The 22,303-nt window shown below is 41.2% G+C and overlaps 1 protein-coding gene across 2 annotated transcripts in view; it reads right to left on the reverse strand.

The window, feature by feature from the left end:
- Positions 1 to 661: 661 nt before the first annotated feature.
- DCX (doublecortin) overlaps positions 662 to 22,303 on the reverse strand; it is a gene marked incomplete at both ends in the record, with an annotated part of 110,817 nt that continues 89,175 nt past the window's right edge. For both annotated transcript variants that reach the window (XM_084258782.1, XM_084258781.1), the window contains 2 exons: positions 662 to 718; positions 11,483 to 11,577. In XM_084258782.1, the coding sequence (XP_084114908.1) occupies positions 662 to 718; positions 11,483 to 11,577 (152 nt within the window). The remainder of the gene's footprint in view (positions 719 to 11,482; positions 11,578 to 22,303) is intronic.

The following is a 22,303-nucleotide window of genomic DNA, read 5'->3' on the forward strand; positions in this document are numbered from 1 at the left end:
TTCCAAGGGCTGCCCAGTCTCTTTTTTAGGCCTGCACTGGGACGTTAAGCATCTGGTGTCAGGATTATAAGTTGCTGGTGTTTCTCTCCCTCGACAGCCAGAATCGGTACTAGACAACAAACTGGAGGTTCGATCAGGAGTGAAGAGCAAGGCTGGGGAGCTTCCTTGCCATCCTCCCAGGATCCTCCAGCATTCTTGAGGTCTGGAGACAAGGGGCATTTGTGTTTGTCAACATTGGATTGGCCGATAAGTTTTTTTTTTTTTCCCCTACAGATTCACATTTTAAGTGCTATGTATGTAAACAGCCCTCTAGAGAAGGAAGACTGTTGAATATGAACAAAGCGAGGGAGGGGGAAAATACTGCAGTAGCCTAAGTATTCAATAGAAAGGTCAAGGAGTAGCACATTTTGCATTCCTGGAAAGTTACCCCAAAGGATGGTTATCAATCTATCTCTTATAATTGGTAACTGTGGATCAGTGGCCCAGAGGAGAAATCACAGGAAAAGAAACCCAACTTATTACAGTGTGTTCTAGAAAACAACAACAACAAAAAATAAAAACTTGAAAGCACCAATAGCCCTGTTGGACACTTGAACAGAAGTACCCTATTGTAACTGTAAGCTTGGATTTGTACTCTGGACTCTGAACACTCTCTCCTCCTTCACATGGAGTCACCAAGTGAGTCTGAGTCATCCAAGGACAGAGGCAGGTACAGGTCCTGTAAGAAGATAAGAGACAAAGTTAACTCTCCTTTTCTTAACATCTGAAATGGCTCTGAAATGGGCAAGATGCTATGACCGCTTCTGTTTTTTAATTAATGTTTTCTTTAATTTTTAAAAAATATTTAGATATTTACAGAAAATTGAAGTACAGGAAGGTACTCTTGCACCAACATGCCCTTCACTCAATTTTCCCAATGGTTACATCTTGCAGTTTTCCATGCACCCCCATGTATGCTTGTGTGTACATAGTCCTATGCAATTTTATCACATGTGTAGTTGCGTGACCATTGCCACAGTCAGGCTATAGAACACTGTCCTCTCCAAAGGCTCTCTCCTGCTACTCCTTTATAGCTACCCCCAACCCTCCCTCATCGCTAAGCCTTGGCAACCAATAATCTATTTCTCATCTCCACAATGTTGCCATTTCAAGAATGTTCTATAAATGGAATCTATATGTAAACTAATGTTACCTCAAAAAACCCCACAATTTTACTTTTATGGAACACTGCATCCAACAATAGCAGAATACACATTCTTCTCATGTGCCCATGGAACATTTTACAGGATAGACTATGCTAGATAATAGAACAAGTCTCAATAACCAAAAGGGATTAAAACGATGCAAAGTATGTTCTTTGACTACCATGGATTAAAATTAGTAAGCAATGAGAGAAAGATACTTGGGAAATAAACAAATAGGTGGAACTTAAACAGCATGATGCTCAATAACTTATGGGCCAAAGAAGAAATCATAAGGAAAAGTAGAAAATGTACATGTATACAGTATATGTAACCCTTTGGGATTGGCCTTTCCCATATAGCATAATTTCCTGGAAATGTATTCAAATTGCATATATCAATCGTTCACTGTGTTGTATGGCTGAGTAGTATTCCATAGTGTGGATGCTGTTTCACATTTCAACCGCTGGAGAACAGAGGGTGTGATTCCAGTTTGGAGTTGTTAGATATAAAAATGCTAAAAACATTCATGCACAGGATTTCATGTGAACCCAGGCCTTCATTTCTCTGGGATAAATGCTCAAGAGCACAACTGTTGAGTTGTATGGTACTTGCATGCTTACTTTTGTAAAGACTGCCATATTGTTTTCCAGAGTGGCCATACCATTTACATTTCCACACAAAAGTATCAGTGATCCAGTTTATCCACATGCTCACCAGCATTTGGTGTTTTCAAGACTGTTTATTCTATTAACTCTTGTGAGTTTTCAATGATATCTCATTATGATTTTAATTTGTATTTCCCTGATAGTTAATGATGTTAAACATTTTTTCATCACATAGTTGACGTCTGTAATTCCTCTGCAGTGAAATGTTTCTTTGTGTCTTTTGTTCATTTTCCAATTTGATTTTTCTCAATGTTGAAATTTAATAGCTATTTTTATATTCTAAACATGTCTTTGTTTAGATAAGTGGCTTGCAAATATTTTTTCCAAGTCTGTAACTTGTCTTTTCATACATTTCCCATGGTCTTTGACAGAGTTAATGTTTCTAATTGATGAGGTTCAATTTATTATTTTCTTGTTTTATGGATTATGCTTTTTGCTATCAAATCTAAGAACTCTTTGCCTAGCCAAATATTAGATTTTTGTCTTATTTCTTTTTCATATATTTTATATTTACAGCTATAATCCATTTCTGAGTTAATTTTTGCATAAGATGGGAGGTTTAGGTTGGAAGTTCAATTGCTGCAGAGTCATTTATTGAAAAAGCTATATTTCTTCCATGAATTGACTTCTGCACATTTGTCAAAAATCAGTTACGAATATATATGTGGGTTCATTTCAGGCTCCCTGAGAACAGTCAGGCCTTGAACAAATGTTTAACCCAGAAAACAAATTCCATGTACCCACTTCTAATTTATCTCTTGATGCTTCCATTTCCCACCAGGAATTAGGATTCATGGCACCAATACTGCCCCAAGTCTTGTCTCTGTCTGGAGGAGTTGGGGGCATCATATGGCACTAGTTTTCCCGTTGTTCCCAGAGCTCTATTTGGAGATCCTCATGATTGCTCTTGGGTATCAGCAAGAGAGTAAAGGGAACTGGGAAATGCAGGGTCAATTATGTGGATATTCAGGAGACCCTTTTTGTTATAATGGAAACAGGAAGCTTCTTTGGAGGACTATCCAGGAACATTGGAGAGTACAACTTCTGCTGGAGGTAGAGAAAAAAGTGAAAATGAGGAAGACGGACACAGAAGGGGAGTAGAGGGAGCTATTTACTGACATTGGGAATGCCTTATGCTGAGAAAGAAGGGGCAGGACAACTTTTAGGTAGCTTAGGAACTAAAAAGGAGCAAGGTGTATTAAGAAACCTGAGGTTTTAGTCCTGGTTAATTAGTACCATGACATTTAACCAGACTTTGAGTCTTGGTCTCTTCATCAAGAAAATGCAGACTTTGGAATGGACTATTTATAAAGTCTCTTCCAGCTCTAAGACAATTATTTGGGATTCCCGAGGGAATATTGAATCTTTAGAAAACACAAGAAAAGCAACTAGAGCAAATAGAGTCACTTTTCACCAACCCACTATCTTTTCACTGTAAGTCAGGGATTGGCAAACTTTTTGTGTAAGGGGCTAGATAGTAAATAATTATGCTTTCTTTGCTGGTCACATATTGTCTCTGTCACGTAGTGTTTTTTGTTTATGTGGGGCTTGTTTCTTTTACAGCTCTTTAAAAAAATTAAGAACTTTTTCCCCCCCCACATCAGGGCCATCCAGAAATAAGCAGGCCATAGACAGGATTTGGAACCCTTGTTCTAAACCACCAAACAAAATTTCTTAGAAAACTGAAAAACAACTAGGAAGTGCAATGATGGGAAAATAACAGGAGTACAGTAAAGCCTTGTAAAATTGAATTAAGGCAAAATAACATACAACAGTCTTGCATCTTTGAAGGGACTTAGTTCCCATGTATTTGAGTAAAGCAAAAAGTGTCTTTGAATTCTAGACTTCCCAAATAATCATGTAAGAGAATCTGAAAATTTGCTCTTATATAAATAAACACTGGAAAAAATTGTCAAAATCAATGTTTTTGGAATTCTGAAAATTTGCCAAAGTTTTAGAACAATCCCAAAATTTACTTAGTCAAGAAAAATGACAGAATCTCAGTAAGAATCCCAGGATTTGCTTCAACTTGCCCTATTTCCACTCTCTTATGCCCAGCTCCAGGAAACCATTGAAAACCAGCAGGCTTATAACTACAGTAACTGCAAGAAAAGCAACCGACAGTCACTATAGGATGCAGGATGAGTTTTAGAGCTTCCCCACATGCCACACTCCCAGACAACTGTCAGTGTTTGAGCAGCCTGGTACCAGCTTTCTGGAAATTCTCACTTGTAGGACTCTCTTTAACTCAGTGTACACTCACTATGTACAATCTTTTCAGGGAACAGTTGTTTAAAATCATGGTTGCTTCAGGTAGATGTAATACTTGGGGTAAATGAGGTACTCAATACTTTAAAAGGAAAAGCAGGAAAATGAGAAGGACATAGGGAACTATGAATAGCTCCAACATATTACAAGCAATCTATACAGCCAAGCACGTGTTCTGGATGGGGCATATTCTCAGAAAAGATCTGAGGAGGCCCTAATCTCTCACCTTTGGTTGGCCTTGATGCTCTGTGTAAGCAGCTAGTGATGAAAGCTAAAGTAAAGTTATAAACTGCCTGATAGAGCATTGAAATTGTACCCCCAACACACATACAAAGTCCCTCAACAAAGGCTGGGAGACTTACTGGATCAAGACGTTTAAAGAAATCGACAAAAATTATCCCTCAAAAAAGAAGGAGAAATGAAGACATTCCCAGACAAGCTAGCAGACATGTCCTCTAAGAAATACTGAAGAGAATCCTTCAGGGAGATATGAAAGGACAATAGGCAGTAATTCACATGAGAAATAAAGAGCACCAGTAAAGGTAAATACACAGATAAATGCAAAACACATTGCAAATTTATCCTTGTAACTCTTTTCTTCTGTTATCCAATTCAAAAAACTCCTGTGTGGACTAGCAAGTATAAAAATGTGTTGATGGACTCACTAAGTATATTCATGAAATTTGTATGTGAATAAGAGCCGAAAGGAGGGGGGAAACAATAGAGCTAGATTATAGCAAAATTTTTAATAGAATTGAAATTAAGTTGATAGTAATTCAAAGTATATTATATTAAGAGTAATTGTAATCCCCAGAGCAAACACCAGGAAAGTAACTCAAAATAAAATTAATTAAAATATAAGGGAAATAAAAGGGTACACTAGAAAAATATCTATTTAACACCAAAACACAGTAGAAATAGAGGAGTAAAGGAACAAAAAAAAATACACGACATAGAGAAAATAGTAATATGGTTCATGAAATCCCCATCTCATCAGTAATTATATTACATATAAGTAGATATTTGTAGAATGGATTTTAGGAAACAAGCCATGATCCACCCCTAGGCTACTTAAAAGAAATATAATTTAGATTCAAAGAAACAAACAGATTGAAAACCAAAGGATGGAATAGTTTTACCCTGAGGCTTATAACTGAAAGTCAACTGGAGTGGCTATATTGATCTCAGAAAACATAGTTTTTAAGGCAAAAATTGTAACTAAGAGAGAAAGGACATTTTATAAGATAAAATGGTCAACACATCTGAAAACATAGTTATAAACATACATGTATCTTAACAGAGCATCAAAATATGTGAACCATGAACTTACCTAATTACCGGGAGTAAAAGTGATGCCACTTTAACAATAGAAGACTTCAATACCCCACCATGGGTAGAATAATTAAGCAGAAGGAAACGGAAGATTTGCACAACTCTATAAAGAATGATACATCTGGTGGGGAGTATGGTGCGTAATAGACAGTGGTTAAGGTGAGAAAATGTGCTCCTGAAAGTTCACTATACAGTGTTGTAAACTAATGTTACCTCAATAAAAATAAAAACCCACAATTACACATCTGTAGAACACTCCCTGCAACCACAGCAGAATACGCATTCTTCTCGTGTGCCCATGGAATACTTTACGGGATAGACTATATGAGATAATAAAACAAGTCTCAATAACCTAAAAGAATTGAAACCATACAAAGTATGTTCTTTGACTACTGTGGAATTAAATCTGGAAGCAATAACAGAAAGATATTTGGGAAATAAACAAATCTGTGGAACTTAAACAACAGGCTGCTGAGTAACCTGTGGGCCAAAGCAGAAATCACAAGGGAAAGTAAAAAATACTTTTAAGATAAAGGAAAATGAAATAACAAATACCAAAACTAATGGGATGCAAGTAAACAGGGCTCAGAGGGAAATTGATAAGAAATGATCAGAATATGCTAGCACAGAGGAACAGAGTAGATTAGTGCTTACTTGAGGGGGGTTGAGTAAAGAAGGAAGGGGCTCTCACTGATAGTAGGCATGGGGTTTCTTTTGCGGATGATGAATATACTCTGATAATTGTCACATAACTTTGTGATTATTAAAACCCATTAAACTGTATTTTGAAAATGTGAATTTCAGAGTAGCGGTTATTGAAACAATATCTTTGAAAATTCCTTCCACTGACAAATATTGTGTATGAAATTCCTGAGCATGCAACTCTATACAACAGTATGCTTATATTGGTATATTATGTATATGATACTATCCAGTATATAATGATGTGAGCAAATATAAAAGTTTGTAGTAGCTTTGTTCTATGACTATATCATGTTTTGTTCTAAGACTGTATCATGATTATTGATGAAATCCATAAGTTAAGTTTGCACATAATATAAATCCACTGTAGTAGGAAGACCACAGGAATGAGTCAGGAGACACTGGTTCCAGATGCAACTTTTCCTTTTAACTTCTGCTTTCAGAACCTTTGCTTCTATAGCGGAAATTGAGGGAGATGTGGATCTATAAGGAATCTCTAAGATTCCTTCTGGTTCTAAAATGCTATAAAATATAATCCAGATCATCACATTTTGCTTTTATTAGTTACACTAAAGCAAGAAAAAGACAGAAAATGACAAGTTAGTGAGCTTCCTGGTTATTTTGCAGGTAGTAAAGAACTTACACATATGGGGGCTACTTTGAGTCCCACCAACTGAACTGAGCTTCAGCATTCACCCTTGCTCTTAATCATTCATGGAACAGACCTTTCAGTGTAGTTGGTTGGTTGGTGGAAATGAATATCTGAGAGAATTATTGCATACTTTTAGCTCAGAGGAAGTGAGGACGGGGTGCATGTTCTAGGAGTAGAATCTTGAGGAGACTCCACTTGCAGCTGCTCTGACTTGGAATGGGTAGAGTGAGATGCAGGCCATGGAGAAAATCCACAGGACTAGACCTAGGTATGTACTCCTGTCCCCATCGATTTATTTTGTCTTCAAAATGTATTTTCTTGTATGAGTAGAATAATGTTCGGGAAAAGTATTTAACTCAACCTTCTATTTTTGTTGATTGATAGATAAAGGTACAGAAACACACGTATTGCTTAACAATACAAATAATTTGCACCTGAAGTTCATTTGCTTCGTCCCTTGGAGCCCTGTAGAACAAAATGTTTGTAACAAATGCAGCTGTGCTGGCGGTACTCTTGTAGCTAGAGAAAACAAAATGTTGGTCTCTGATCCAAGATGCTTATAGTCCAAAGCAGTCAGAGTTTTGAGAAACCTGGCTTCTAGTTGGGGTTTGCTTTTTTCCCAAATGTGCCCTGTACTTTACTTTTCTGTTGGTGTGGCTTTGTTCTTGCTGATTTTTTTTTAAAGTTCGAATGCCCATTCTCTTCACCAGCTGTAAAATGCTTGCCCAAGGCTTCAGGGCCCCACATACATGTCACCTAGTCTGTCAGCAGCCCCGTGTCCCACCCTCCCCTGCAGTGCTTTTGTTCACTCTGATCGCACTACCTAATTCCACTTAGAGTGGTGTCTGTGATGTAAAGGTAGGACCTGCTTTATTTATCAAACTATCTCTCCAAGCATTTATAGGAATAAGAAAAAAAAGTCTGCAAACAGAAAAAAAAGTACATTTAAATAACATTAGTTATATTTTCAAATAATATATTGAATCTATTTTCCTTCAATCTCCAGACAACTTTGCAGACAAAATGCCTCCAAGTTTAAAGCCATGAATGCAAAGGCTAATCTGGAAAATTTTTAAATAAATGAAAAGGTTTCCCTATGTTTTTAGATTCTTTGAACACCCTTAATATAGTTACCTCTTCAACTTGTTGAACCATACAGGAGTTGTCTTTTAATTTTGCACCTTCTTTTTCTCGTCTGTAACATGGAAATGCTACCTGCCTTATCTCTTTTACTGGGTTATCACAAGGGTACATGAGAAGATGCCTATGAAAAAGGCCAAAGCAGAATGGAAATGCAAAATGTTGTTCTCATTAACTATACAATGATTTACTTTGTGTCCATATTGTAACACTTGAGTATGCGGACTTTGGCTAACCCCTTCACAGCTGCATTAAAGAGGATTCTCTATGAGCTGCCTGAGAGGGGAAGCCAAAAGGCTGATTACAGCTCAGGGCCCTGTCACAGCCATCAAAAGTTACCAAAGGGATGCTGGGACTTCAAGTTCGTTTCCAATTGCGCAGGAGGAAAGTCATGGCCTCGGCCACCTGCTTCCTGTTTCCACTATGACTCACACCTTTCAGGTCCACTTGGAAGTTCAAATGAGATCTGCCTAGGCCCACTGCCCAAGGACCTTGATGGGACTAAAGTACAGGTAGCTATGTGAAAAGGAGCAAGGAGCTGAGACCTAAGCCCCAAGGAAACTGAGCACAAAATACATTTTAGATTATTCAGAAAAAATAATTGGCCCTCCATCTTTGGTAGTGGGAGATACATGACATTCCTGTCCCAAATGCATAATCTGAACTTAATCCAAGGAAACATCGGACCAGCCCAAATTGAGGGGCATCCTACCAAATAACTAGCCTGTACCCCTCATTTCTACAATACACTGTCCTGAAATGATTGGGAAAAAGAAGATTCAAGAACTTTCCTAGATTAAAGAAGACTGAAGAGACTCATGACAACTGATGACAATGTCTGATGTTGGATTGGATCCTTGACCAGAAGAAGAATGTTATGGGCACAAATGATAAAATTTGACTAGGGTCTGTACAGTATTATGTCATTGCAAATTTTCTGACTTTGATAATGGCACAATGGTTAGGGGGCAAATGTCCTTATTCTTAAAAAGCACATGCTGAATTCTTTAGGGGACAAAGGGCAACATGATCTCAAATGGTTCAAAAAAAAAAAAACCCACTGACGTGCATTTGTGTGTGTATATTTAAAGAGAGAAGAAAATCACAATAATAAAATAAATGAGGCAAAATATAAACAACTGGTGAATCTTTGTAAAGAGTGTACAGAAGTTCTTAGTATTATCCTGGTAACTGTGCTATAAATTTGAAATGATATCAAAGTAGAAGGTGAAAAAATTAGTGAGAATTATATCTAATCTAAATGTTGTTTTTAAGTTTCCTGTTGAAAGTGATATAATTTATTATTTAATATTTATTTACTTAACTAGCTTAAAAAAGCGTAATTTTAAAAATATTTTTTAAAAAAGAGTAAATTTAAAAATAATAAAGTTCACAGTTGAACAGTGAGACTCAAACAGTGCTACTACCTGTGAGTTGTTCTCGTCCTTTGATGATTAGATTCTATTTCAGAATTAAGTCCAAAGCCGGGGGAAAAAAACACACACACAAAAAAATCTGCAAACCCAACCAGAAGAAATGGTTTAAAAATGCTAGCACTCGGACCTCCCTGGTGGCACAAGGGGTTAAGCATCAACACTATTAAGCAACTCACAGCCACTGTAACATGAGTTTGATGCCTGGCCAGGGAGCTACCCCATGGCACAGCAGACCTCTCCTGTTTCTCCGCTGCTCCCCTAAGCAGTGTATTTCCAGTCAATCTGCCTGTTCTGTTCCCCACTCTGTCTCTGGTGAATCCTCTCATCCCCCACACCTCTGATCTGTACCCCAGTTCTTGTATGCATAAATAAATCTTTTTTTAAAAAATGCTAGCACTCACCTCAGTGGGCTTATGGATCATGGGTCCTCAGTTTAAATGACCTGAATATGCCAACTGAAAAGTTGAATGACTCAAGTATGCAGACCAAATGCTCAAAGTGCCCCTGGCCTTTTGGGGAAGGTACTGATGAAGGTGCTGGGGTAGGTCCCATTTCCCAGAAGAGAAGCAAGAGTGGAAATGCAAAGGCATGGATACAACAAGAAGCTCTGTAGCACAGGAGGTTCTGTGCCACTGTGAAATAATAAAGGCAGGTGATTTCACATCTTGGAATATCCATATTAACAAGCTGACTGCAAAAGCAATTTTCGTCCATCTCACACTCTCTGGGTAATGGTGGCTGCACAGACAGTTCAGCAGATCATTCTTTGGGGAATCCGAATAGCTCAGCAAGACAATCAGAAGGTTCTGACTAGGATCAATACCAAAAGTCATAGTGGTCATTAAAAGAATGGAACAATCACTAGATATAATGGAGAAGGCAACAGATTAACCAAGAAATTAAAATTCTGATGTAGGGAAAAGGAAATAGAAGTGACTGTCAGGCAACGATGAGCTGTTAAATATTTAACTGACTTTCTGTGGGGAAAAAACAACTATCTTGATTTGTAGTATTTGCTGGTTTCTGTACAATATTCCAAACGATGGCCAATTTCTAGTTACCAATGTGTAACAGAGCACAGAACTGGGAGAGGATGCACACAATCAGCTTCCGTGAGCTTGTGAAAACTGGCTCCGGCAGTGACTGGTCCTGTGTCTACCATACCTAGCTATGTTACCCTAGCAAGTACTTTAACCTTTCTGTGTCTCCATTTCTTCACCCGTAATATATCAACCAGACAAGATCTGGTCCAGCTCTGATGATCTATGGTTCTGTAGTGGAGCTGGCCCTGTTGATGGCTTTTTGCCCTTTCCCCTCATCTCAAGTCTTGTGAGTAGGAAGAAGACAAGAGAATCCTAGAGGAAGCGGCCCTGGAGTCTGTTAATCAGAGCAGAAATCACATCCACATGGCCTCAGAGACGAGGTTCAAGGCAATGACCATGCCAGATTTTCCATGCAAAAAAAATTTCTGGGTTAGAGTCTGTTTGGACATTGGGGCTAGCAATGTATACTCTTTTATTATTTTAATGGGATATTTATTTGTGATGACTTCAAGGTATAATGGTTCCCAAGGCCAATAGAGTGATGTTCCTCCCTTGCTTCCTGCACAGAGCCAGAAGCTGGCTGTTAATGAAGAATAGAGAATGAAACATTTGATGTCCAGCCAATCTAACAGGAATGACTCAGTGCTGACTTTCTTCTATTTGTTTCTTTCTGGCACTTCCACTGACTTGGAGACATGAGTTGCCCTCAAAATCCTCTTTGGTATGCCACTGAATTAGGGAGACAAGTGCTCAACCCACCCCTTAATAAGCCTTTGTTTGGTGACACCATTAGCCCAGAATGGGTATTTGGGACCTCTGTACCCCTTCCTTTCGGTTAAATGTAACTGGAAGTAAATAAACCAGGGGGTCAGCGGAATGAATAAATGACTGGCAGCTTGGCTCCTGCTGGGATTCCCAGGGCTTCAAGCTAATGGAGCCATGGAAGGGAAAGTCCGAACTTAATGTGCTGTTGATGTAGATGGAAGACAAAACCCTCACCCAGCAATTAAAAAAATATCTGAATGCAAAGGGGTTTAGTAAGGTATAAGAGACGTAATACCTTGTGCTTCCGGAGGCTGCCAGGACTGGTGGGCGTAGAGATGGGAGACTGCTTAGACTTGGGGGTAGAGAGCTGGCTGCTGGAGGTTCCATTTGCTAGCCCAAGGCAAGAGAAAAGGAAGGGATAAAAATCAACAGCATACAAAGGAACAAGTTATTCTTCCCCTCCGAAGACACTAAGAACATTCAAACAAGGTCCACCGACAACCAAGTGATCTGATGAGTAGAACAAAGGTGAAAAGAAACACATTCCACAGAAAGACAAGAACTGCAATCCTCAGTTAATTAGATCCTGGCCCTACGCAAGGCATAACCCTCCCACCCTATCCCCTGAGTGCTTCCAATTACAGGCTCTGTTTCTTTTCAAATCTTTTTCATATTCCTTCAGCAGTGTGACCCTAACATCATCTCCATGAGCTAGTCTGGGAATATATTATTTTCTTTTGATTCTGTAAGTGAGAAAAGTGGGACACAAAGAGGTTCTGTGCCCTACCTGAAAGGGGAGGCTGCGTGGGCCATACTGAGCAAGGGGCACCCCCTCTGGTGGTAGATGATGTGGCAGGTACAGGACAGCCCCATTATCAATCTCTCTCCCCCTCCATTTTCCTGATTAACCCTCCTCCTTCACGCTTCCCTACCTCATCCTGGTGAAAAGAACAGAGAGAAAGAGAAAGAGAACTATGCAGGAATCTTAAAGAGAATGTGAGGAGGAACAGAGAGGGAAATAGAAGAAAAGCTCAACCAGCAAATGGGCCAAGAAGGAGGTGAGGAAGGGAGAGAGAGGTGATCAAAAATGGAGGAGAGGGGAGACAGGAAAGACAAGGCAAGAGTAGAAGAATGAGGAAATTTGAAAGAGGGAGAAAAAGAAAGAAAAAGGCAGACATTGGTGAGCTGAGTTGTGCGCACCCCCATTTGTTTCTAGCCAAGAAAATAAGGTGGTTTAGTGGTTAATATCTTCATATTCTACTGTGTTTTCAGATTGTTTCATATTTGCCTTCAATATCCAATCATATGAAGAGAAATGCGGTGCATTGAAATGAAACAATCAAACATATTTGAACGTGGATTCCTGTTCAGATATCTCAGGCTAAAGATAATATATATATATATATATATATATTTTAATCTAAGAATGTTCATTGTTTATCAGAGACATTCTGAAACATGCTTTAAAAATAAACCTCCCAAGGGTGCATAGGGGAGAGAGGGGAGAGTGGAGGGGCAGAGAGAGAAGAGAGGAGAGATAAAGACAGAGACAGAGAGAGAGACAGACGGAGACCGAGAGACGGGGTGGGGGGCTCAGCAGGAAGATAGCCTGAGTGTGTTACTCTCACTCCCACAGGTAAAGGTGAAACTGCTGTTTCACGAATCTTTCCTGAGCATATACTTCTTCTGTTCCACTTATAGTAATGTTTCCCTAGATTCTGGAAACTATTAACTGTAGAGATGGAGGAGACATGGGTGTGGTGGTTGCTGAGGTCATTCAGGTACAAATGAGCTGAAAAATGGGCACCTGGCAGGGCATCCACAGCTTGGTTTTGCTTGTGTGTTTGCTCATCTCTCACCGGCTCATCGAGAGAGCCTTCTCCCTGTTGGGGATTCCAGGAAGTCACTCATTCATTACCCAGTAGTTTTGGAGGACTTTCCCTGAGCTAGGCAAAGTAGTACACAGTGGGGTTTCACAGATGAATAACCCTCTTCCTACGGGGGAGGCAGGCAACGGTAGAAGAAGAAGGATGGAGAGTTAGAAGACGCCTGAAACAGACGAGGGGGAGAGACCCATGGGAAGGTTAACAATGGCAGCGTTTATCTTGATTTTGCTCTTTTCCTTCCAGACTTGTCTGGCCCCTTCTGCCTCTAGTCTTCCTCACGTCCCCTAAGACCCTGATAGAAGTCCAAGGCTGAGAAGTAAGAGCAGCTTCTTCTCGGGTCTCGCTGTTCCATGTGCCTCCTCTATGTCGCCTTCTGGCTCTCCATCCCTCTCCCCTCCTCCCAGTCTCCTCTCCAGCTTCCCCTCTTCCCTGCTCAGCTCCACCCTCCTTTGGGTGGGGCAGGGAACCTGGAACCTCCCCTTTCCCCAGGGACCACCCTGTTAACAATCAATGACTGCCAGGGTCGGGCCTATTGGTGTTAGGGAGGTGGGCTGAGAGGGAGAAGTTAGAGGTAAATAGAGTCTGCTAATAGATATGAGTTTCTTTTAGGGGGATAAAAATTTCTGACATTAAATAGTTGTGATTATTGCAAAACTGACCAAATTAAAACCCATTGAAGCGTACATTTTAAATGAGTGAAGTGTTTGTTATATGACTTTTATCACTATCAGACCTTTTAAAAAGATGAATTGGAGTTAGGAAGAGGGAGTAGAAGAGGATTCTAGACTTTAGAATTGCACCAGTAGAGGGCAAAGACTTGAAGGTGTGAATGAATACGGTATGTTTACATAGAGATTTGGATTTTCAGCTCTGCACTGAATGTGGGATATGCACACTGATTCTCAACAATGAACACCTGAAACTTACATAATTGCTGCAACATTGCTTCAATTGAAAAAAGCACAACTATCTCAAAATGGCTCAAGCACAGAGTGTCAGCAATGAGTTCTGAGATAAGATTGGAAACACTAAAGGCCAGACCCTGGGGTTCTTATGTGTGGTCTAATCAGAAGTCTGGGATCAATTTGTGAAGGAAATCCATCAAATTTGCATTTTAAAGCTGTTTCACCAGTGCTGTGATAAGACTGGGTGGGATGGGGTGGGACAGGATAAGGGAAGGAGCTATGAGGTTGGTTAGAAGACAATGCTGTAGTTCTGGTGAGGGGGATGAGAGCTTAAAGTAATATAATGGGGAGGGAGAGAAAGGACAGGGACAGGGTGGTAGATAGAGACCTAGAGACCACACAAGTTTAGAGTCCTCTGTGTGTATGCCATGTAAGACACCTGAGGAAGAGGATGACCTATGATAAACAGCACAGAGACTTCGTGAGCCTTTGCCAGGGCACCAGGCTTTCTAATGAATACAGAAGGTGCTTTGCAAAAGGCAACAATCTGTGCAGCCACAATCGGGCAAAACAGTCAATTACTCTGCAGGAACGAGAAGGAGTTCTGGACCACCCATAGCGCTGAAAGCCTCCCCAGCAGATATCGTCCCTAGAATTCAAGATAGAGAGCAATCTTAGAGAACTGCCTGAACTGATAGACCAGAAGTCTTCCAAGAAAGCCCTGACCTTGGTGATGAAGTCCTACAGATGGAAGCATCTCCAGGCAAGTGCCTTCATTTTGTTCCACGTGACTACCATAGCCTTTGGCAACAACAGATTCAAGTTTTCCAGCATTTTCTAGCTATACTACAAAGCCATGGCTTCTATATTCCCAGGATGAAAACTGTCCTTTATTTATTTATTTATTTTTACCTACACGCTTATCTAGCTGAGGGTGAGCCCGCTACTCTTGACAAAATGTGGAAAATCGTTGCCCATAAGTATGTCTACATGTGAATCACTTTCCACTTACTGTTTATAAATCTGCACATCCAGGTTCTGTAGCAACTTCTGGTTCTTTTCTCAACATGCTCTGAAATGGTCTCACCCCAAAACTATGGGTATAATACATAAATACATGTTCCGTATGTTTCTCTAATATCGTCTCTGTATATGTATAATATGTTTATATGTTTCCCTGCTACACCCCCAATCAATCGAGCTTAAGCTATCTTTAAATAAAAGGCTTTATTTTTTCACCAACATTCAACAAGCATTTTGGAAATGTGTTTTTTAACAATTTCACTGCCATTCACTGCTCTGTTGAAAAATGCAGACACTTTTCCAGCCTCCCCTGATGGAATGAAACCCAAAAATGGACATTGAGAAAATGTAGACCTGCACCAGCAAATGTCAACTCCTTCTGAGCAGAAGGCACTCCCACACTTACAGACTGGATAAAAATATATTCATATATGCATTTCTTCTTTGGGTTCTGTGGGAGGGAGTCATTTGATACAGAGTCTGATGCCAATTCATGTAAATGTCAAATACAAGTGGTAGGAAATAAATGCAAATAGGGTCTGAGGAGCTGTGCATGGTCTTGGACTGGCAAACCCACTCGGAAGGGTGTCATATTCCTTTTGGAGAGTGGCTGGAAATAACACTGATAGATACCCCTCACTTTCCTTTATGCTCTTTACTAAACATCCTTAGCTCTTGTTTCTGAACTTCCCTTAGCCATTTACAATTGAGGGTTGCACTGGGGACTTTTCTCCCTCTTTTACTCGCGTTTTGTTCTCATTTCCCTTCGCAGAACACAGCACTGTCTTACTGTTGTCACTGTTTATGTACACATAGTCCAAATCCTTTCATTCCTTTCTTCTCATTGTACGTTTCGCTTTTCCCCTCTACAACAACATGTATCAGGCACTGTTCAATCCCCTAGTCCATCTTACCAATCTTTGCAATAAAAAGGGAATGATAATTACTATTATTGGGTGTCTATGATAGGCCAAATACACTTCTCTCTTTCGCATTACCTCCCCAACTGACCCCACAACCCCCACACACCCCCACCGGGAAACAAGCTTGCTCCAGTTACAGGTGGCAAAGTCAGCATAGAAAGCAGTTCTCTCTGATTCCAAAGCCTATGCCTTGTTTTCAGTTTTGCTACATTGCTCTTCCTTTCTAAGAGGAGGTTTTTTTTTTTTTTTTTTTTTTTTTTTTGGCTTCCTTCCTATGAGGACTTTCTGGTGGCAGGGAGCAGGCAGAGAAGGAGAAAAGAGAAAGGAATAAGAAGACGATAGAAACAGACACCAGCTTCCACCAATATTCTGGGCTTTTATTCTATTTAATGTGGTTTAGAATAAAAGTGATTCCTTAGACCTTTCTTTCATTCACGGAACCAACGAAGTATCACAGGCAATGTCATGAAACAATAGCAGACAGCATCGCCAGCATGGCAGACAACTGCTCTCAGGCTAGAGCTCTTCGGGAAAATGCCATTTGTGTCTATGTCATGCCCCTCAGCTGATAACCTTCCGCCAGACTCTGCAATTGCCAAGCTTGGCCCAGCACAACTTTGATTCACTGGCTCATCTGAATGATTTCACCTGCACTGGCTCGAGGACTCATGTTTAAATCCTTGACTCCATCAGGATGTGGAGAAGCGAAAATAAAATATATTTATAATAAAAAATATGTATTCAGGGCCTCCCCAGTGGTGCAGCGGGTTGAGCGCAGCGCTGTGAAGCTGTCTGCAGCCTCTGCAGTGTGGGTTCGATTCCCGGCCAGCCAGGGAGATTCTCACATGGTGCAGCAGACCTCTCCTGTTGTGCCCGCTGCTCCCCTCAGCAGTGTATTTCAGTCCTTCTGCCTGTTCTGCTCCCTGCTCTGTCTCTGGTGAATCCTCTTACCCTCCCGCGCCTCTGGCCTATACCCCAGCTCTTGTATAAAAAATAAATAAATCTTTAATAGAAAAAAATAAAAAATATGTATTCGCTCTTTGTCACCTTTCTGGCACACAGCTCCTGAAACCCTTGGAATTTCCTACATGAAGAGAGCCATAAAGGCACCTTTTGTTATGTTAATGAGGTGACATGTATAGCACCCAAGGAGGGGGACTGGTTGCCAGGGGAATAAAGCATGTGACTAGAGGAATGGAATCCTATTCCCTAAACTTTAGCCACTAGCCTCCAAATTGCCTCTTAACGGAAAAATTGTTCAGGGAAAATAGAAAATGCTTTCAAAACCTATGGGCACCAAGAAGGTAGTCAATGTAGAGGGAGGGCAAGACCAAGGAGTATGGAGTCATACCATGGCCAGGGTGTCGGGCTTATTCAGCAGATGAATACTGGGTCATCATAAAGCCAGTCCCACGTGGCTTGCAAACAAAGCATATCAGATGCTTGATCTGGGGTGCTCCAGTTGGCATTCATAGGTAGCGAAGGTGAGTCCCCTTCTCAGGGTAAATAGACCTTATAGTGGCTTTTATCTAGCCCACTGGCTGTTCCTTGGACTAACCCCCTGTGTGTCTAGAACACACAAAACCATATGTGATTGTTGTACAGTGAGTTGTAGGTCCTGTACCAAGCCCCAAACAGGCTTTTTCACTTTGCAGCATTCAAAACCAAAGACACAGATTCCAAATTAATTGCCTTCACAATTCACTTTAGTGAAGGTTCTTTAGGAAGTAAGTAATACTGAACTAAAAAATGGACTAACATGGGAGCTCCCGGAACTGTGGCAACACAATCCATTGATGAAGACCTTACTCATGCCATGATTAGTTTGCGAGAACATAAACATGTAATATTGAATAGGATTATGAAAGGTGGAGTTTTTAACCAAGTATTATACAAAGAATTAGTGTCTCTTTTACCTGGATGTTTTATGGGAATGGGCACTATGTCTGGCCATGAGAACAATTGTTTTTAAAAGATTTTTTTTTATTTATACAAGAACCGGGGTACAGGCCAGATGCACGGGAGGGTGAGAGGATTCACCAGAGACAGAGAGGGGAACAGAACAGGCAGACTGACGAAATACACTGCTGAGGGGAGCAGCGGGCGAGACAGGAGAGGTCTGCACGCCATGTGGGTTGCTCTGCAGCCGGCGGGGATCGAACCGGCACCGCAGAGGCTGCGGACAGCTTCATAGCGCTGCGCTCAACTGCCTGCGCCACCAGGGAGGCCCGAGAACAATTCTTCTATCCAGTATTGTAGCCTGTTGATGAAGTCTTAATGGAAGCTACAGTGAGGAACATAAAGGTTTATGGAATGAAGGCAAAAGTTGGTAAGAGAACTGAAATGTTTGAATGGACTTCGTGTGAAGTGAATATATCTTTTTACTGGATTGTGTCGTGGGGATGGACATTGTATCTGATTCGGAATGTTTCCTATACCTAGTATTGTAAAATAGAAGGCATGTAAATCTGCAGTTTAAGCAATGTTAATTGAGACATGCTAAATGGGAAACAATAAGACTGCTTGAGCACACAGACTGTGGGACAGAAGCTGAAGTTCTGGTAGGGAAAATTGTCTCTGCTGTAGCCTTATATAGAGCAGACTAGGGTTTATCGCAAGAGCAATGACCTCTGGAACTTGACTAGAGTATTTCTATTTAATTGAGGGGCATTTCCCTACCTGGCTAGGCATAATAAAGACCTCCTGAAACTAATAATTGAAGCTATTCCTATGATGGAACCCCCTAGCATGATCCTGAAACCTGAAATACCCACGAAGTTTTAGGTGATGTCTGAGAAATGCTCTAATGAGGATGTCAGTGCCCAGAAGTATTTCGTAATGAAAATGGAAATGGTTTATACAAGACCATGTTGCCTGGGGAATGCAAGTAGGAAAGCTTACTAATAGGAAACCTCTTTTCCCCTAGGACTGACTCAGAGATTGAGGAGCTACTGGATATTCTAATCCCTTGGACAACACCCTATCAAGAGCCCTAAGCTAAACAACAAAGTACTGCTTGGTTTTTGGATGACAGTTTCAAGGTGAATGGATAACTTATTTGGAAGCCCCAAACAAGTTAGAGTTTGATAGAGAATTGAAATGAGCAATTGAATTGTTCAATGTCATCAAAGAAGGTAAAAACGTATCAGTTCAGAGGGCTGAATTGTATGCTGTTTTTCCAGCCATTATAAGCAGTGGTAAAAGACGTAGTCTAGATGGAGCATTCTTCGATCCTTTGAACACTTTGAACCCAATAAGAACAGTTTCATCTATGAGCAAAAGAGACAGGAACTGCAGATGGCTCTGTGGCAGATTCCCTGGAGGGGAGGACCTTGGTCACAGCTGGCAAGAGGCATTGACAGCTATGTGGGTTTACTGGTTCATGTGCCATGGCCAAGGTCCTGACCACATCCCTCGGCAGGAGAGCAATGGAAAACCCGGCTTACTCAAGTTGTACACAGATGCGGCTCCACCCTATGGAAATCAAGATGGTAATTTGAGGGGTGCATTAAAGTCAATGGACATGTCAGTTCCTACCAGAAGAACCCCTTTCCAGGGTTCCAAGGTGACTGGAATCAATAAGAGAGCTCCGTATGCTTACTTGAGATGGCCACCTGGGCCCATGAAATGAGCAAAAGTGGGGGCACTGCAGCTGTGCACAGGTGGCATGCCATGTGTGACCCTTGCCCGTTGGCCGGGGATTAAACCGGAGCTGCAGAGGATGCAGGCAGCTTTGCAGCCCAGTGCTCAACTGCTGCGCCACCAGGGCAGGCCCAGAATACTAGTTTGATAGAGAATTGAAATGAGCAATTGAATTGTTCAATGTCAAAACTGGGGGGAGATAAAGGCATGAAGGGTTGGCTTGTCAATCTTCACAAGTGTGTGCGCCTCACACTTAACACGAGAGGGACTAACAGAGTGGCCCCACTGCATAGATTTCTGTGCTTTGCTGGAGGATCCCGGGAAAGAAGGACTGGGAAAGGTATGAGTCATAATTCTTCTCCCAATCACTTTAATTTTTTTTTTCATATTTGATGAAGGGTCATAGGACCAGGACTGTGACACTGTGATTTATAAGAAATATATGTATTTGGCCTTCAGTCACTGTTCTTGGCTCACAGTTCCCAAAGTCCTTGGAAGAAAGACAGCAATAAAGGTGTCTTTTGTTATGTTAATGAGGTAACTTTTGGTAAGAGTCCAAGGGTGGAGGCTGATGGCCTGGAGAATGGACTGTGTGATTAGAGGGTTGGAACTTTCAGTCCCACTCTCACCTCCAGGGAGAAGGGACTGGAGCTTGAATCTATCGCCAGTTGCCAACGATTTAGTCAATCATTACTATGTAATGAAGCCTCCATAAGTACACGAAAGGGCCAGGCTCATCGAGCTTCTAGGTTAGTGAACACAGGCAAATTTGGGGAAAGCAGTGTGCTGGGAGAGGAAATGGAAGCTCTGTACCCCTTTCCCAGGCCTCCCCCAATTCATCTCCTCATCTGGATTTTCCTAAGTTAAATCTTTTTATTGTAAACCCATAACCCAGTAAGTAGAATGTTTTTCCAAGTCCTGCGAGTCAATCAAATTAGTTGAACTGAAGGAGGCTGTTGAGGAAAACTCTGATGTATATAGCTGGTTGGTCAGTTACAGCCCGGCCTTGCAATTAGAATTTGAAGTGTATGAGTGTGTGTGTGTGTGTGTGTGTGTGTGTGAGAGAGAGAGAGAGAGAGAGAGAGAGAGAGAGAGAGAGAGAGAGAGAGAGAGAGAGAAGGGGGAGGGAGCGAGGGAGGGAAGGAGGGAGAGAGATCTTTTTTGACTGAGCCCTTTCCCTGTGGAATGAGGCTGTCCTTGAGTAGATAATGTTAGATGTGAGTTAAATTGTAGGACACCCAGCTGGTGTCCTTGAGCCTAGCTTGGGTTTGGGAAAACCTCCCTCTAAACATTTTGGAAACTTGGGTCCCGGAACACCCATTAAGAATGGAACAAGCCCAGCCCAAGAAACATGGCCATGTAGATAAGTAAATTTTACAGGGAATTAGATCTATTGGGGAAATGATTTCCCACATGTGAGGAACAAAGGAGAGGGGAGTCAGTTCCCAAAGAACAAGGAGAGTCCAGTTTTTGGCATGGGTGGCGGGACAGAGGAGGGCCACTCAGCAAGCAGTGTCGATGCGATGCTGACTTTCCAGACTATGAAACCTTTGTGTGGAGCGATCCCTGGAATCAGGTTGCAGCTGCATGTCAGGGGAGTGAAAGTACAAGTCCAGGTGTGAAGATTAAAGAACTGTCTGGGCTATGAGTTTGACAAGTCATTATATTTACTGGATTCAAGTTCACCTGGCCAGAATTGAACAGCAAGAAAAAGACCAACTTGACATCTGTTTTTTACCCAGCATTTGACTAGAGACCAAACTAATGTAATGCCCAATCAGTTGGCCTGCCTTCCCATTCTTTTTTTTAACTGGGGTGTAGGCCAGAGGTGTGGGGTGAGAGGATTCACCAGAGACAGAGTGGGGAACAGAACACACATACCTACTGAAATACACAGCAAAGGGGAGTAATGGCGAGTCAGGAGAGGTCTGCTGCGCTATGTGGGTTAGCTTCCTGGCCAGGGCTCGAACTCGGATCCTAGCAATGAGAGTGCTGAGACTTAGCCCCTAGGCCACCAGGGAGACCCTGCCTTCCCATTCTAATCCCGGTGCTTGGGCTCAACTCAAAATCAAGTCTCCTGGTTTGGGTTTGATGTCTATTTTGCAATATTGCTTACTGAAAATAACTCCAGTCAACAACAAAAAAAGCCATAATAATTTCAGAGACATCTTAATAATGATGGTTGTATTTCTACAAATGTTTTCCAAGCCTTTTACCACAAATGAACTCAGATGTTTCTCTTGATAAGCCCAATGAACAGTGATCAGGAATTACTGATCTCTTAATCACAGGATATAGAGACTCAGAAAGAATAGGACTCACTTAAATGGTGTAAACTGCCTTCCCTCAATGGATGGTGGCTTTGCGTGTTTGCTCACAGATTCATCTCAAAATTTCCTTATGTTTAGCACATCCCATATCTGCCACTGTGGCCTTTTGCCTATGCCTTGCAGAGGAAAATCTCTATATACAATTCAACCACTTTCTCATATCAAGATGCTCTAAGCTTTCCTTTATTCCAGTCAAAAGACTCCCTATTTTCTTACTACATATACAGGGAGTTTTTCTGGAAAGTCATCCAAGTGGAACCAAAGTAGTTTCAACTTACTTCAGAACAAGGCCAAGAAACAGAGCTTGTCATTTTCACACATTCATTTCGAAGAGCCTTTGGGTGGGGTGTCTGGATTGGTTTGGCTAATTGTCTCTGCTCAGTGGGGAGGCTTTTGTGCCTTTACTC

The sequence above is a fragment of the Talpa europaea genome (genome assembly GCF_964194135.1).
Source record: "Talpa europaea genome assembly, chromosome: X".
Classification (NCBI taxonomy): domain Eukaryota; kingdom Metazoa; phylum Chordata; class Mammalia; order Eulipotyphla; family Talpidae; genus Talpa; species Talpa europaea.